This window comes from Agelaius tricolor, unplaced genomic scaffold, assembly GCF_023055355.1.
Source record: "Agelaius tricolor isolate 1412-34295 unplaced genomic scaffold, bAgeTri1.0.p SCAF_2, whole genome shotgun sequence".
NCBI classification, from domain to species: Eukaryota; Metazoa; Chordata; class Aves; order Passeriformes; family Icteridae; genus Agelaius; species Agelaius tricolor.
Window position 1 is genome coordinate 49,480,852 of NW_027269262.1, and position 17,381 is coordinate 49,498,232.

Consider the following 17,381-nt stretch of genomic DNA (forward strand, 5'->3'; position numbering starts at 1 on the left):
TCCACAGAGGGATAAGGGCTTCCCACCAGTACAGTCATGAATTATAACTGAGCATGGGAGTGAGTTCTTAGTGCCTGTCTCACAGCAAATATACTGTTCCATTTTCCTGCACAATCACCTTTCACCTTTACAAATGCGAAGCCAAGCAAAATGCACCACTAATATTTAACAATATCACAGGTTCTTTATCTTATACAGCACACATCTACACACAGGAAGTGTGGGGGGAGGCAGAGTATTCACTGACACAGCGTATCCCCGAGCAAACTTACACACCCATGATCCGTGACTGTGCCTAGCGATTCTCCTGCAAAACGAGGCTATAACAACACAGAAAAACAACTAAAGCTGCACGTAGAAATGTGTGCAACTCAGCAGTATTGGTTCATGAGAACTGAATCATCTCTTTCTCTCTTCCTTTGTTAACAGGGTGGAGGGCACTTAATTTCAGCTTTGAACAGAGAAGCTCAACATAAAAAACAAAAAAATCACAAGAGCATGCAAAATTCCACTCTTTTCCCATCCAAAATGTTTATGCCTTGGATTGATCAAAGAATGGCAATACCAACTCCAATAACAGGTAGAAATGCTAAACCTAAAAGCTGCTCCTTCTGGGTGGGGGACATAGACATTTTTTGCAACCTACACTTCCAGTTGTGTAGCCACTCTGCACCAGAGTCTTTTTCACTCATGCTTAGAATGAAGTGGCCCAATGATGCTCTTACCCTGCCCCTGACAGCAAAAAAAAATAAAAGGCAAAAGCAAAGTAAAGAGAAAAAAAGTGCAAAAGGCAGAAAAAAAAAAAAAAAAAAGAAAAAGCACTAGTTTTGAGCCAAGTTTGCTATTTACTGGAGTGTCTCTTTATGAATCACTGACCACACCTTGTTTTCCCAAACTATCTGCACCTCCTCCCTAGGGGAATTCATCCCCTCCCAACTTTCCTCCTACTCAATGAACCTATCAATGGAGAAAACTTGTTATTTTTGGCAGCTGAAAATTTGACCAGTTTAAAAGGATTCATTTACCATGCCTTTCACTTTTGTTTAAATCCTCAGTGTTCCTGTTCTAAATGACAGCATGGCAAGCATTGCTTTTAAGCAGTATTCATCTTGCCTACCACATCTCAGCCTTTCACAGGCGGCTGCTCTCTCTCCAACAATGAAGCCTTACTCCTTTATAGCTTGAGGGCAGAGACTCTCACTTGCTGCAAATATCACAATAAAGGACACAAATGTGAATTTCTTGTAAAATTCGGGTTAGCTCTGGAGGTACCTTGCTTTAGAAAACTCTGTCAAGAGCAAACAATATATCTTTCTCCAAAATGCACAGCAGCCACACAGTTGAAAGAGCTTTTCCAAGTGATCTAACATGTCAATGGAATCAGGATGCCAGTGAATTTTACACTTTTCTCCACTTTAGGTCTCTAATCGATATTTTAGCTTCTTTCACACTTAATATACTCAATGCTGGTTTGGCAGCATGTCTTGTAGAACTTAAAAAAAAAACCAAACCACAACCCTGAAGCTTGAGGAGGTGCTCTGTGGTGGAAGAGGGTAGGGTTTGAACTACAGATCTTAAGAGGTAGCAGTTTTGCCTCTACCAAACCCCTGTGCCTATGCTTTGGTACTCCAAAAACATGGAGGAATGAGGATGCTGGGAGCAACAACAACCTTGTGCCAGCGCTGCAGAGGGAAGTGGGGGCAGACCTCGAGCTGCAAACGTCCAGTGATAACCGTGTGCCACCACTCGTTGGGAAATGACAGGACCAGTGGAGAGTGGAGCCAGGAATAAGGAGCTTATTCATGGAGATGGAGTGAGGGGGGCCAGCAGCAGGGTAGGGGGAAGGGAAATCAGATTTGCAGAACTGGCCATGAAGCTCCTCAATACACCATAGCTGGATGCTTCATAAAGTCACACTGATGGCAGTCCCGGAGATGGCCATCTGTTGTCAGCTCTGGGCCAGATGAAAGATAATATAATGGCAGCTACTGGTAGCTAACAGCAGGGCAGTTGTAGGAAGGAATGTGTCCTAGAATGAAGAAGTGGTGCTTCCTGTTTAGCACAGAAAATCAGTCATCGATATCAACTACATTAGCAAGAAATTAATGGATGGACAATTAACAAACTGAACTGATCTACCAGGGAAATGATTCACATGCAAACAGAGTGCTTATTTCTTCTGCTTACTCCAGGTGTATGTGCCAACTGATCAGACTAATGGCAAGGTGTAGGCTGAAACATTCAGGGCACAGATGATAAAACCTCATTTTCTGCAAAGGGCAGAATTCCATTTCTAATGATTATCTGTGGGTCAGGGAATACATTTACTGCTTTCCCTGCCCTCAGTCTATGACAGGACTCTCTGATGTTCGCTGAGGTTTCTGTAAGGACTGAGGGTAGAAGCTGGCCTTTATGTAATAACTGAACTTCCCCTTATTATTACCATGATTTATTTTTACTAGTGCCTTATCATTATTACCAGCATCACTCAGAAGAAAAAATGTTTGCTTTCCCAAGCACTATTATTTCTATCTTGTTTCTTTCTTTGTCCCATAATCTCCTCTCTGCTTCTCTTCTATTCCTCTGCTTTTTGTTCCCCTCTTCTGCATTTCTGTGCCTTTTTCTTTCTGCAGCAACTTTTGATTTGCTTCTTAAGGCTGAAATCTTGCACACTTCACTGTTCTATTTGCTAAAAAACCCTCAGAAATTATGATTTTAATGTTGACATGTAACATCACTGATACGTTTCAGAGACAACATTTGCTGCTTTCAGACTGGAAACCACAAATTTCATTCAACATTTTTGTATGTCATAAGGATTTTCAGTCATAAGGATTACAAACTGTATTATATTACCTGATTCTGCAGAATCTATTTAATATAGACCATATGACTCAATTTGGAGAACAGATGCATGGGTTGTTTTTTTTTTTTTAATAGGTACTTATATTTTACAGAAAGAATCCTGCCATACGAGCATATAAAGAGGAAGAAGTAGGCAAAACAGGGACATATATTCAAGCACACATGCTTTTGGGTATGACTGTTCCCTAGAAAGAGAAGGAATATAAATTTTAGCTTATTTTTGAATAGGTACTTTATGACTGTCACCTAGGACAGTATATTTAGTTTTCAGTTCTTTGCCATTTTATTGTTCCTTAAGTCTGAATTTCTTTTCAAGATTAAAATGTGAATTTAAATGTAATATCCATCACTTAAGTGCTCTTATTTCCCAATTAATTCTGTATTTTCATCAATAATATTACTCAAGCATCTGAAAAAACAAACCCATAATTGTGATTCAATTGCTCCAGAAATTTAAGGAATGTTCTTACAGGGAATGTATAAGGGATACTGTGAACACATTGTTTCCTCCTTATTTACAGGAAAGACTATAGAAAATTTCACAGGCTGACTGTGATATGCAGAGTTACTCATATATGAAGTATGTGAAGACAAATAAGACACATTAATATTAAGCTCATCTTTGACAAGCACTATTTAGTGAAATCAAAATGGTCCCTGAAAAATTCTGGCTCTTTGGGCTTGGTGGGCTTTGCAATGTGCTATAAATATTCATGAACTAATGAAGTACCCACAGGGAATGTTTACATTTGAATAGGCCAATCAAAGGCGGGTGAACTCACAAGCTCCAAACCTGGAAATTTCTTATTTAGAAAAGAATTACTGCATGAAAACCTAATGTGGCCATAACACCCCTCAGTCCCCAGGAGGGAAGGGGCACTGGAAGGGAATTCAAAGAATTTCTTTTTGTATTTAAACTTTGTTTGACATTGAAGCAAAAGACTTGCAGGGGAAACACTTAGAAGGTATGTCCTTAAAGAGCTAATGCATGAGTGCCTCCACTGTGCTTCTCTTGATTGCCTTTTTGAGAAAATTTGCAAAGAAAATAATTCTCCCTTCTAGGGGGAAAAAGCCTCAAATCTCAGGAACACAAGTCTGAATTTTTTAAATCTTGAAAGACATGGAAAGATGTGCACATACTGATGCCCACATATCTATCTGAAACAGAATGCACAGTAAGGGCCCAGGAAAAAAAGCAAACTTTCAATGCATGCAGCTCAGCCTAGTCCCCTAAAACACAAACATTAATTACAAAGCTAGTATCTCTGGAACATGTATTATTATCATCATCATCCTCACTCACAAGATGGAGAGCATGCATGGTTATGTGGAGCAACTTAGTGCCTGACCTTACAAATAAATCCAGCTCTTCTGACTCCTCGGCATTTGCTCTGAGAACAGCAACCTGACTGCCTGCTAAGGACTAGGGCCAACATTAATGAATGTGATGCCTGTATTTAGGCATCAAAAGTGTTTTGTTGAAACTTTAAACGAGGCTGTGGCTGCTCAGCACCTATGCTTTTATCAAGGTTCCTAACTTCAGGCATTTTTGACCTGATTTCCTGATGTACTCAGCACCAGCATCTTGCCCTGGCCTTATCTGCACCTGGAGGTGCTCAGCACCCTCTCAGAAATAGGCCACTGAGTTTGAAAATGCTGGCCTAAAGCTTTGACTGTTAATTGGATTCCAGGTAGGCTTCTTTTTAAGAGGAGCTGACAAAGTTATTCCCTGCTGGCTCCTGGCCTTTGGGGCCTAGAAAGCCAGCATCTATGTTCCACTCCTCACCCTAAGAGCTTGGGGACCTAGAAATGCCAAAACTAATCTCCAATTTCTCTTAAAAAAATGTTTTGAGGCCTTTTCTGTGTGAAGAAAACATCCTGCAGGTTTAGAAGTTTTGTGCCTGTTTTTGTGTAAAGAGCATAAATTATTCACGGTCTCCCCTGCTGTTGGGACCTACATGGTACACAGACTCAACTACTGTGGGGGCTTTGGCAAAACAATCCTAGATGGAGGTAGCTGTGCCACTGCTGCTATGGCTGATGCTATTCCTACACCAACCTCTTTCCCAGCTGGCCCCAGAAGGCCTCTGCCACAAGGAGACAACCCCAGCCCAGGTTAATTAGCAGTTTTCTCTAGCTGACCCCCAAATGAGAGAACATAGTGCTTGAATCCCAGCTCTGCCACTGTCTCCACTAAAGGTCTCAGTCAAGCCTTTAGTTCTTGAAATAGCCTAGAGCTTGCTTAGTTCTGCTCCAGCTCAGGTCAAGGGTATTTTAAAGGCTGTTTTAAAATGTTGAGTTTTTGGGAGCATTTTTCAATGCTGAGATCTTTGGAAAGTTTAACCCTTAAAGAAGTGAGGAAGAAGCTAGAAGATTAGTTTCAATAGTGCTAACTTGGAACAAGAAAATGGTAAAACTGGAAATCCAGAGAAGGAGTCTGGATTAATGTACATAAAACTTCCACAGATTCTTCTATACTGCCCCTGTCCTGCCTTGTTTCAGCAGCTTGTACTGGGAACTAAGAATGTTCTCCTGCTGTTTGAAGCGACATGAGTAACATCTGCTATGAGTGTTTCATTCTTTCTTTCATCCTTTCCCTGGGGAAGGAGCTGTATTTTTTGTTTGGGTAGAGCTCTGTTGCTGTGGTTTGGGATTTTGGGGAAGGTTTAGAAATCTACATACAGGTATATGTTTGTATGAGAGAAGGGAGCCTTTGGCACATGTAGGTGCATCCTGCTCTCAGAAGCCTAAGTTGAGGACATCTGTCATAATACTTAACTGCTGTGGAAGTCTGTTCCATGCTCTCACAGGCCAGTCCGTGAGGAAGTTCTAGCTTCTGAGGAAAAATCTCCAGCTCTTTGATAGAAATGCTCAAAGCAGAACTTTGTCAACTACCACGTTGTTTCCAAATGGGAAGAACTTCTCAGGTCATGTCTGAGATGCGCTTGACCCAGTCCACCAAGAAAATTAAGGACTGAGTCTTAGAACACAACTGGACAAACATGTAGGAAGGCAGTATAGACAGCAAGAGAGCTGATTGAATATGCTCCTGGTCTCCTTTGCTACTGAGGGCCAGTGCTGCAGCTCTCTGTATTAGCTGGAACGTCCTACAGGCTGATGGCTCCATGCCCAGGTATTCTGTGCTGATGGAGTCCAGATGGGAAGCAGCAAGGGCGTGAATCACTGAGGCCAGGTCCCTTTTGAACAGGATGAGAAGCAACTGCTGATCCAATTATTTCTTGCCCTAGTTTTCATGTTTCTAAAGTGGGGACACTTAACTACCCCAGGGGCAACTAATTATTAGTCACAAGAAGTTAAGGAAATGTCCTAATTCACCAAAAAGAGATATCATTTTTGTTCTGGGCAAAATGGTGCTGAGATCATGTAATCTTGGCTAGCATTGTATTGAAAACTAACTATCAGAGCTGATAATACACAAAAAAAAAAAAAGTACAATTATTCATCAATTCTATTGGATATCAGTACCTCTCTGATCCATCAACATCTGCATAAAACTAAAGTGAATTGATTCATTCACTTTGGTTAACACCCCACAAGGGTACCTCATTCCTCCCCACAAACACCACAATATGTTGTGTTCCTAGCCAGGTTGGATGGGGCTTTGAGCAACCTGGTCTTGTGGAAGCCATCCCTGCCCATGGCAGGGGGTTGGAACCAGATGATCTTTAATGTCCCTTCCAACCCAAATCATTCTGATTCTGTGGAATTAATACTAGCACTGGAAATAGGAAAGAAATTTTTACTCCTTATCAGAGACAAGAGAGGCACAAACACCAGAGCAAACATCTAAGCCTATGTCCAATAAGATTAAGGCAAAAAGGAGCAGGCACTCGAAAGAGCATATGGGCAGGAAAAATAAGTCTTAATAGGTACAAATTCCTTTCTCATAATTTAATGAAAATTCAATAATAAACTAGTGATAAGTTTCTTTACTTCCTTGTCATTCCTGGATAATGAATGGACAACACTGCTTTAGATATATCCATGCTCTGTAGACAACTAAATGGTCCAGGTGTTCAATTAGAAGATTTTAATCTTTTGGGGGAAATCTAGGCACTCTATAAATGCATCTACCTTTCAGCTTCCTAATTTGTAGAAGCCTATTTTATAAAAGCCCTTATTGTGTTAAGCATGTGTTATTAAAAGCTTTCTATTTTAAAGAATAAACACTTTTAGGGACACACTTTTTCAACTCCATTTCAGAAGTATAAATACAACATATAGCCTTTTAAACATGTAAGTACAAAAATTCACAACTTGAAACACTCTTAAAGCATAAACTTCTAACTGTTACAGAAGGTTTCCATTTATTCCTCCATATGCAGGTAGTATCCAAAAAAGTTTAAAGCTGGTTCTGCAGCTATTGAGCACACAGGCATTTAAGAGCAGTGTACAGAGCACAAAGGAAGTGTCAAAAGGATCTTAAAACAAAGAGCAAATTCCTGTAAAATTTCATTATTTCAACTTGAAGGTTGAGCAAAACATTGAAGGTTTGATTTTCAGGACTGGTCATTTGTTCTCTGTTCTCACTGGAATGTGGTCCTGTGGGATTGTGTTGCATTCCTATCAAGAGCTTGGAGTGAAATAATGGAAACTTCTAAAGGGACTCTTACTTGATTTTTGTATTGAGAAGGTGACATGAACATAGTGTGAGGGGATTCTTATGTTCCTATAGGCTACTCTTTCTGAACAGGAGCCAGAAAATGCTAAGTGAAGAATCACAGTCGGCCAAACACCAAATTAAGCACCATTATAACGCATATATTTTCTGTTTGCTTGAATTAATTCCCTTTAATTATCAGCTGAACCATACATGTGGATAGGACTTCTATGCTACTGCATTCTGTCCTGCTCTACTTTGTTCATGTTTCCACCCTGCCTTCCCTACAACCATGGAGTGACCCTACCTTCTAATATGACATGATCCTCATGTCCTGTGCATGGGAGAAGAACATCAGATGCACATTTAATTTAAAAAGTAAGGAACTGCCCTTGATAGAATAAACATACAGCTATGCTGCAAGCCCCAACACAAACCAAGGCAATGTGAAAGGACAGAGAAGCATAACCTGGAGTACAGTTGCCAAAAATTCCATTTCTTTAGGTGGTAGATAGCCTGAACAAAGCCGTGCCTTCTAGAATAGGTTTCAAGTGGGAGTGGGCTGGAAATCAATGCATTTTCAGCAAGAGCAGATCCCAAAACTCAGTACCTACTGCTGTGCCTGAGTGCTTTGCTGCCCTTTCAGCAGCCTGGGTAGGTAAGTGCAAGTAAGAGCAGAAAGACAGTGATCCCAACAAATAAATCCAAATGGCATGATGGCATTGTATTTTTTTAAACATAATGCATTGTCCACTGAGGTAGGGCTATCCAAATTAATTAAAATAATACTAAACCTAATGAATTAAGTATATAAGTAAATTAATACCTCTTCCTTATTGCAAGTGTAGATAAGACAGAGGGAGGCTGTCACTAAGGATGCTGAGATGCTGTCTAGTAAGAGCCTTCTGCAGCATGGAACTACCAACACAGTCATCTAGCCCATGTAGAGCAGAGTTTCTCTCTGTAGTGACACCCTTTTGTGCCCTTCACTAGGAAACCAGGTGCTTCAATTATGTTGAAGTTTCAGTGAATGAGGCTTAGACGGAAAGAGCAAAATCTTTTTCTTAGTCTTGGGCAGGAATAAATTTTGAGTGGAAAAACATGTCATTTGTTTATTACAACAAAATAAAAGAAGGCAGTTGCTTGGGAGCCCATGTATTTTGAAATGGAAGTGTATTTTAGATGGGATAGACTTGTTAGGAGGGGATTGTTCAAATCATAATTACACTCTGTGTGCTTTACATCTTCATAATTCAGTTATCTATTCTGCTTTTCAAAATCCAGTCCAAATTCTACTGTTAAAAGTAATTTTTATCTTGTGTTCTTGTTTCTTTCTTTTCATAACTGTCTTTTGCATACCTGCACTTCCTTCCTTCCTTCCTTCCTTCCTTCCTTCCTTCCTTCCTTCCTTCCTTCCTTCCTTCCTTCCTTCCTTCCTTCCTTCCTTCCTTCCTTCCTTCCTTCCTTCCTTCCTTCATCTCTTTTTTCTCTCTTTTTTCTCTCTCTCTTTCTTTCTCTCTTTCTCTCTCTCTTGTTTTGTCTCTTTCTTTCTCTCTCCTTTTGTTTACCATTAATAGACAGTATCATTACAAATCTGACAACAGCCCACAAAAAGACATTCATTTGGCCCTATTTTTGTTCCCCACCAAATCAAAAGAGAAATTCTTTCTACTTCCCCTCTCTGCCATCATTACATTCCTACTGCAGTGCATAGCTTTCACATTTAAAGAAAAAAGAATACATTTATTTTCCATTTCACTGGTTAACTAAATGTTTTATGGCTATCAAGCAGAAAAACTTGGATGCCCAATTCTCTCTCCTAGAAAATACCTTGAGCTTCAAGAGCCTACAGCGCAAGAATCCTGAAATTCAGCTCTGTACCAGGTGGCTTTCTGCCAGCATCTTTTTGAAGCAGCATGGGTTGAATCACCTGCAATTTCTCTTGACCTTCTCTAATTCCCATCCTGATGATAAGCAAGAATCAGAGGAGGTCATGGCAAGTATAACTTTGAACTCAGCTATCAAATACATAATGCCTTTATAACTCCCAGGTAACAAGTGTAGTACCTGCAGCTCTGTTTGGAAGAAGAACTTCTGTGGACACTGTGTGCAGTCATAGATCTTGTCCTCTTGTCCATGGGCTGAGAAAATATGCTGCTGCAACTTGTTTGCTTGGACAAACACTGAAATATTAGACAAAGAACAAGCTTTTCATTATTTCATATCATAAGTGAAGAGTTTTTTTATAAACAATCTCCCAATAGCATTGAGCAATTCCAGGATGTAAAATTAGGCAAGTGCATTCAGATTTCACCTTACACTGTTGCTATAATGCATACCAATGAATGTCATTTATCTGCAAAGTGTGAGGCTTCTTCTAAAACAAATGAATTGAAAAGAAGATTCCTGGTGTAAGGAAAAAAGCCCAACAACTGACCAAGAAAAAAAAAAAGACACCCTGTCAGGACAACCAATGAAGATTTCATCTATAGAGTATCTGAAAATGCCATTTCCTGTTCAGAATTATTTCTTCATGCTTACTGCACTTTGACTGAACACACACAAAACTTATTTCCTGGCAACCAACAGGTTTGAAAAGCACAGATGCCAAGCCCCTGTTTACTCTGTGTGCCTAAAGTTAAAGCTAACAAACAGCTCTGTATTTAAATGTGTTAATGTTAAAAATTATATCCCACAGCTATATTGGGGCAATGTCTATAAATGTGAAACAGAACTGCAGGTAAATTCTCTTTGGATACTTTAAGATCAACTCTGCCTACACACTGAATGCAAGGGTTTCAATAATATAAACATGTTCAATTTTAATGACTACAAAACAAGGCCCTAAGACTGTGTAACAGTTTACCTAGGAGACATACTATTAATAATTAAATTGTATATGCCAGAGGCAGTGTTTGGGTTGGCAGCACTGACTTCTGATGGATGCCTGGTGCACTGTGACCTAAAAAAGTTTGCATCTACAATATTAATCTGTATAGGCAGGGAAAGGATTTATTAAAGATGCTGGCATTTGACTTTGACTCCACTCCTAATCATTAAAATTATTCTAATTGCAAGGCAACAAAAAACATCAGAATATTGTTCTTCTGAGTCATACATTTTAATCACATTTCTCATTACCCTGGAAAAAAAAGATCAGATTCCATTTTCCATATAAAACTTATATTGGTGATTTTTACTTCTCGTTAATATTCTAGCAACATGTGCTGAAGTAATTTAATGGCACATTGCTAATAAAGCATCATTGTTTGTGATTAATGCTCACTGTCTATTTACCCCATCAGCAAAAAGCAAGAAGAATTTCGCACAGATTGGAATCAACTTATCTCCATACTCCTTAACACATTTCACAAGGCTACTGGCTCAGAAATGGAAGGATTAGTTTTATCAGGGATCTTGGTCACATGGAGAGCCCTCAGTGGGTACTCTTTACATATGCAAGTTTTTATGTTGCATTTACAACATCCTAAACTTGGAAATGGAAGATTCATGACATCACACTAAAGAAAGATCACACCATAATGTGTAAGCAAAAACAAGGGAAAAAAATGGTAGAATCAGTAGTAAAACTAAAAACTTGAAGGAATGCCTAACTGAAAGAATTATTGAAGACAGATACTTTACTGACAAACTGTTTCTGGTGGTACTACCCATGCTCAGACAAGCTGTGCAGTGAAGAGGAACTATGTATTTTTTTAATTTTATAACCCACAGAAATGTGTGAAATCTGAACACAGAGAGGTAATAATCATCACCAGCCACTGTATCTGAAAGATGAAAAATTCAAATTTAATTTTCTTTGGTAGCACTCGCTTAGGTTTCACTGGGCATGGGGCTGCCAAACAAAGAGGAGTAAAATGAAGGTATTAAAGGGTCTATTTGCTTATCAATGAAAATCCTTCACTTCCATTAATGGAAAACAGAAACCTTGAATGGCTTCCAGAATTAGCATGCCATTGATGTGTGAATACCCAAAGTGTGTTTTGTCATGTTTGTGATTATCTTTGATTTTCATCTTTTAAGGCAAAATTGGGAATGCAAGCTACATAGTAACACTCATGTTTTAGGTTATCATTTTATGAAATGTTCTATTAGGAAGGCCTTAAAAAAACTCACAACAACTCAGTAGGCATCCTTTTAATGTGTTTTCATTTCCAACAACAGCATTTTTCTGTTCTTCATTATGGCCCAAACACTGCAGTGCTTAGCCCTACTGGGTCAAGTTATTTTCTCACTTGGGTTTTACTACTGAATAACAGCACTGACTTGGGGAGGATTATTCCACACTTGGACTTGTGTCAGGGGAGAGCAGAACTTGACTTGTGGCAAGACAGCATGGTTTGCTTTGTAAAGCACATTACAAGGGTGTTTCTTCTCACCACAAGCCAACACACACACGCATGTGGGCTTTCTTACCCCATCAGAGGAGAATGCTGCTGCACAGGCAATGCCTGGAAACTGGGGCCAAATTCTGCTCTGAGTTTTATTGGTTTAGATGAAGCATCTGTAGCTTTAAAGCAGAAATTTATGGATAGTTTTAACCTTGGCAGGTTTGAAACATAGAAGTGATATCGTGGAAGGTAACAGACTATCACTTCTGTAATTATAAAAAGCTCAAACTTCCGATAGAAGAGCCTGAAATGCACTTCTTACAGATGGATGACTGACCTTCCAAGGAGCTCAGCTTTCTTAACGATTTCTAATCAATATTATTAATGAGCAAAATGAAATGTTCCCTCCTAAAGCTGACCTAAAGCCAGCACACAACACATTTTTTTCAGGGAGTTCTGCAAGGTCAAGCTAAGGGCATGACTGGGACAAGCAGTGATGGGCTCCTACCTGTAAAGCACACCGGGCATTTGAAGGTGCCCCCCATGCCTTCAAAGCTGTGCTCTATCAGGTGGCACTGAAGTTTGGCAGGAGAGTCGAATGTCTGATTGCAGAGTTTGCATTCATGGTTCAGTCCTTCATCTGTAGGAGAAATCAAATGAAAACTGAAATTCACCACAGCCCTTACAAAGAGAAAGTCAACACAATCTGTGAACTGGAGCAACTTTTTGTTTTCCTAAGCTCAGGAAACTGGATTGCTGAAATGTTCTCTTGCCCAGAATGTTTCAGAATATCCAAAGCTTGACTGGGCATTAAAAGCACAGATTTTCCACTTATAATTAGCACTATGCAGGAATGCAGAGCATTAGCCTTCAGTAGGAAATGATGACTATGACCTGAAACATCATTTCTTAGCAGAGCCACCCAGTCACGACCAAGTACATTTGCAAAACAGCACGTGAGGAATTTAATGCTGATCACACATCATCCTGTCTACCACGGGTAAGAACTGTGAATGCTGTTTTTGGCACTCTGGCTGAGGTGGAGTTTCTTGTAACTGGCGTGAGAAGGGTGGGTAGGTTATACCCTCACACCACTCCTACACCACATTCCCAGTCCTGCGGGCATACATGAAACCTTTTGCAAGCTGCAGGATTTCAGACCTCTCTTTCTGACAATCCTGGATTTTTTCCCTCTTTATTTGCATTTCTCCTCGGAACAGCCCAGAGAAGTCCCCATGCGCCTTCTGACGCAGCTTTCCCGTCCACATCCTGTGGCTTTAAAACCCTTCCCGCTCCCCGCCGCTTGTTCCTCTGCTTCCTCCCATTGTCCTCCAAGGCCGGCTGGTGCCTGGCACCAGGTTCCCTTCCTGAGGGTGCTGCAGGATTCATCCACTCTGCCATGAGGGCAGTCAGCGGCTGTCCTACTTAGAAACAGTTGCTAGGTAAGAAGTGGCTTCCAGCCCTGCTGCAGAGGCCTCAATTCCCACAGCGCCGCTTAGAAAAGGTCCTTCTGTATGTCACCGGTGTGCTACACGAGTGGCATTGATCTCGCAGGTAAATATTGTATCTGATTATTAAAAAACAAGCGGGAATGGAGGGCTTGGTGACTGGGGCAGCTCCCTGCCATTTCTCAGTTGGGAAGGAGCGATTCAGGAGAACTCCCTGTCCATGCTGAACACCTAAATGCCAGGCTGCCAACCTCCCGTCAGACACAGCGCTGCCTGCAGTGACCATGAGTGACCCTGGTGATGGGCATTCACGAAGGATATTGGATGCACAGACAATGTTTTGCATCCCACATGACAATCCTTTCCACTGGTGTAAAGAGAGCATGACATGGTGTTCCTGTGGCTAAGTGGGGACACATTCCTGCCTCAAATGACCCTTAGTGACTTATGAGAATGGTAAAAAAATGTCAGTGGTAGCCCCCAGCTTTCACTTTTTGTTAGTCCAAAAGCTAAATTTAGCCTTTGCGTAAGTCATGGCATCTCTAGTCAAAGGAGGGGAATTAGACAGTGTGAGCTAAGCCAGGCCATGGTGGCCATTCTGCAGGTGGAACCACTGAAAATTACCATTGTGTGGTTTCCATGAGGTGTCAGCTCTGTACAATGAAAAGGGGCAGATGAAACCCAGCAAAGACAAAGGTTTACACACTCCCATGCAGACACAGCAAACTGCAAACTTTCTTTCCTTTTCTACCCAATCCTTCTTGAAAGCAATGTTCAATGTTCCTGACAGCCTCTGCTGCATATATGTAAAAACTTATAAAATAAGGGCCTTGTAAAATCATGGCTCAGGCCTGCTACTTAGGCTAAGTGGAAGGGAACTATAGGAGAGTGACTCAGTTGGAATAGAGGTAGAGAGATGTGAGAGACGTGAGAGGGGTGAGGGACGTGCTGTGTGACCGCCACATGTCCACATCGTGGTGTACAGTGGTTGGTTGACTTGGGCTTGTTGTGCCTTAAAACTATACTATGGTAATGGTAGCTGCTTACAAAGGCCTGGTTTTTGCAATAAAGGGCTCTCCTTTGCACCTGCCTGGGGACGCCGTGTTGCTCTGCATCATCACATGCATGCTGCAGAGCTTTTAGAGGGTGTGAAATGGAAGGCCTGCTCTGAGTGTCAGCTGAAAAATGTTGGTGGTCCTGGCAATCTGCTGCCCACAGACTGTTGCTGCTGAAGTGCCTGTCTCTGTTGCCTACATGAGACAGAAGAACTTGACTCTCAGCCTGTCTGACCAGGCACCAATTTATAGCTGGATCCACTGAGGACAGCTGTCAACACAAACTCAGGCAAAGGCTGAGGTCAATCTCAGCTGTTTTGACACCATGGCCTCTCTGGAGAGACTGGAATATGGTGGCGACAGAGCACAGGCTGCTGAGGTACACATCCCACCCAGCCACATATGCTGGTAGTCAGGTATGATAGCTGATAAAATCCTTTGCAAAAGACTTCCAGGGGAAGGTTAAGAGTGGGTGACACTTTCTCATCTTGTAGGTGACACCTTTTGTAACTCTTCATTAAAAAAATTTAAAATATTAATAAAATATATGCTAACTACTTCATTAGCAGGGAAAATTTTAGTGGATTTTCAAGAGTTATCTGGGATTTGGCATTTTCCACCATCACTGACAAACCCTTCCAGTGTGTTCTGCCTTTGCTACTGCTGAGAGAGGACAAGTACAGCCCATGCAAGCACCACCAAGGGGAGCATGAAGGAAAAGAACCTGGCACACTCCAGTCTGTAGATCTAAGAGACACAGACACATCCTCCAAGGCAGGTTGTAAGCTGTGTGCTTCCAACAGGCAGCAACCCACAGCTGCGGGCAAAGCTGCAGAACAGCATACTGAAAAGAGGAGGAGGGCTCAACAAATCTTATATAAATGCCTCTTCTTTCCTGAACTTGCTAATTAGTTATGAGGACTGCACAGACTGCCACACAATATTTCTCCTATATGCATATCTTTGCCATGGTCAGTATTGAACAGATAGTTCTGGAGATGGTGAAAGTTCCCCTCAATGGGCAGTTATGAGATAGGAAGCCTGTAAGGTGAAGTTTCTTCATCAACCTGTTTGTGCTGATACACACAGTCAAAGCAATTAGGACAAAGGGAGCTCCATCTCAGGATCTTCCAGAAGTCAAGGTGAAAATAATCAATGGCAATTCTCAAATCACAGAGTTACTGTTGGCAAAGTGTAAATGAACCATGCTAATCATTCTTGAGCATGGGAACACAGAACAGGGAGTTCTTCAAACATTACAAGGAAAAAAGACTTCCGAAAAAGAAATACTTTTATATGACTCTACAGAAAACAGAGAAGGCTTCTTTTTTTGGTCTTTCCATTACCTTAGTTGATGAAGAAAAAAGTAGTAAGAAAGGCATGCTCTCCTGATGTTGAAGCAAAGCTAATTTTAATTACACAGAAATTGTACTTGTTCAAGAAGAACTGAACCCCATTAAATGTGACCCTTATTGTATTTCCCATATTACTCAGATCCAAGGTGACTTCCTGGTCTCAAATATCAAAATCACTTTGATTATTCTATGTTGCAAATGTGATTTTCCTAAAGGCTTATAAACAGGGTTTGAAAAATCCCCTCACCCACTCGCCTGGGGCAGATAAAAACCTTCCCCAGGCAAAAGACATCAATTTGTGCAGAATCTAAGTTTCTCTTAAAAATGAAATGCTTTTAGTTTCCAAGTTCTAAAGATCATATTTAAAATAAGACTACATTTGTATAACTAACAGAATAATATTTTTCCTAAGTCCCACTGTTTTCACCCATTTTGTGCACATCACCAGCTTTGTTGCATCCTTGAAACAAAGGGCAAGGTTCCAGCCCTTGAATTCAAGAATCTGAGACCAGCCACGATTTAAATTTAAGGAAGACAGCTAAGTGTACAGAACTGGCAGAAGAGTCAGGATCTCTGGCTTCTATTCCAAACTCCAACACTGACATACTCTTATCACCTTGGGCATGACAGTGTGGCCTATGTTTCTCAGACTACCCATCTTGAAGGAAGAGGTGCTAATTTTTAATTTCTACTTTAAAAGGCTGACCTAATTACTATCCCATAAGACTTTTAATACAACCAAGATAGTGGAGCTGGAGAAGAGTCCAAGATTATCTACCATACTCAGAAGACCCAGAATCATTGCCATCTGCCTGTGAAAGGGTTTAAGACTGTATTTCTTGACACACAACTTGCCTGGATCACACACCACTGTGGAAGGATGGGGGAACAAGGCTTTGTCCCTTTTCTCCGCTCTCCCTAGACAATTTAAAAGCACAGCCAGCCTTTTATCTTCCACTGGCATGAAAAGAGCCAGGATGTGGCAAATCCTGCAAAGGTGCCAGATGTGGAAAGAGCAATCAAAAGGCTCTGTTCACGCAGTGGCCCCTGTCTAGCTCTCCATGTTTAGCAAACAATTTGATAGGGTGCTATGGAAGTGCAAAATATGATATCATTAATAAATAAAGGGCCAGTGAAATGTCACATTTTCAGTTTTCATTTGGGATAAATCTGAAATGGAATGGAGTGTCAGATACAGTCCAAAGGGCTCTCCTTCCCTGCAGAACAGAGCTGCTGCTCTTTGCTCTTATTCAGGCAGAAAAAAAAAGTAAAAAAAAAAATTTAAAAAAAAGTGCTGAGCAGCTTTAAAAAATTCAATCAAAATAATCTGCTCTTTGGAAAGGTGGCGGCTGACAGTAATTGGAAAATACTGTCTGACTCATTTATTAAAGTGAGATTCAGAGTCAATTGATTTAATAACCATTAGAATATTCTATTAAGGATATAATAGGTTGGCACAGCCCTATTTTTTATTAAGAGTTATAGGTAAGAAATAAGCAATGCTATGGAATTTTAGACAACTGCTGTATGGATTAGACTAAAAATATGGCTTGCAAAATAGGTATAAAAGCAGCAAGTATCAGGAGGAGGAATAGGATAGTACATTACAGTGCAAATGAGTTAGCTGAAGGATGAAAAAGAAATGAACCTTTAATATAAAGCCCGCACTTTTCCAAATCTAACAG

General features: G+C 40.7%; 1 protein-coding gene across 13 annotated transcripts in view; it reads right to left on the reverse strand.

Moving 5' to 3' along the window:
- The window catches only part of ZNF521 (zinc finger protein 521), a 230,201-nt gene that overhangs the window by 16,712 nt on the left and 196,108 nt on the right, over positions 1-17,381 (reverse strand). For all 13 annotated transcript variants that reach the window (XM_071418505.1, XM_071418498.1, XM_071418408.1 and 10 more), the window contains 2 exons: positions 12,347-12,478; positions 9,554-9,669 (listed from right to left, as the gene is read on the reverse strand). In XM_071418505.1, coding sequence (XP_071274606.1) covers positions 9,554-9,669; positions 12,347-12,478 — 248 coding nt within the window. The remainder of the gene's footprint in view (positions 1-9,553; positions 9,670-12,346; positions 12,479-17,381) is intronic.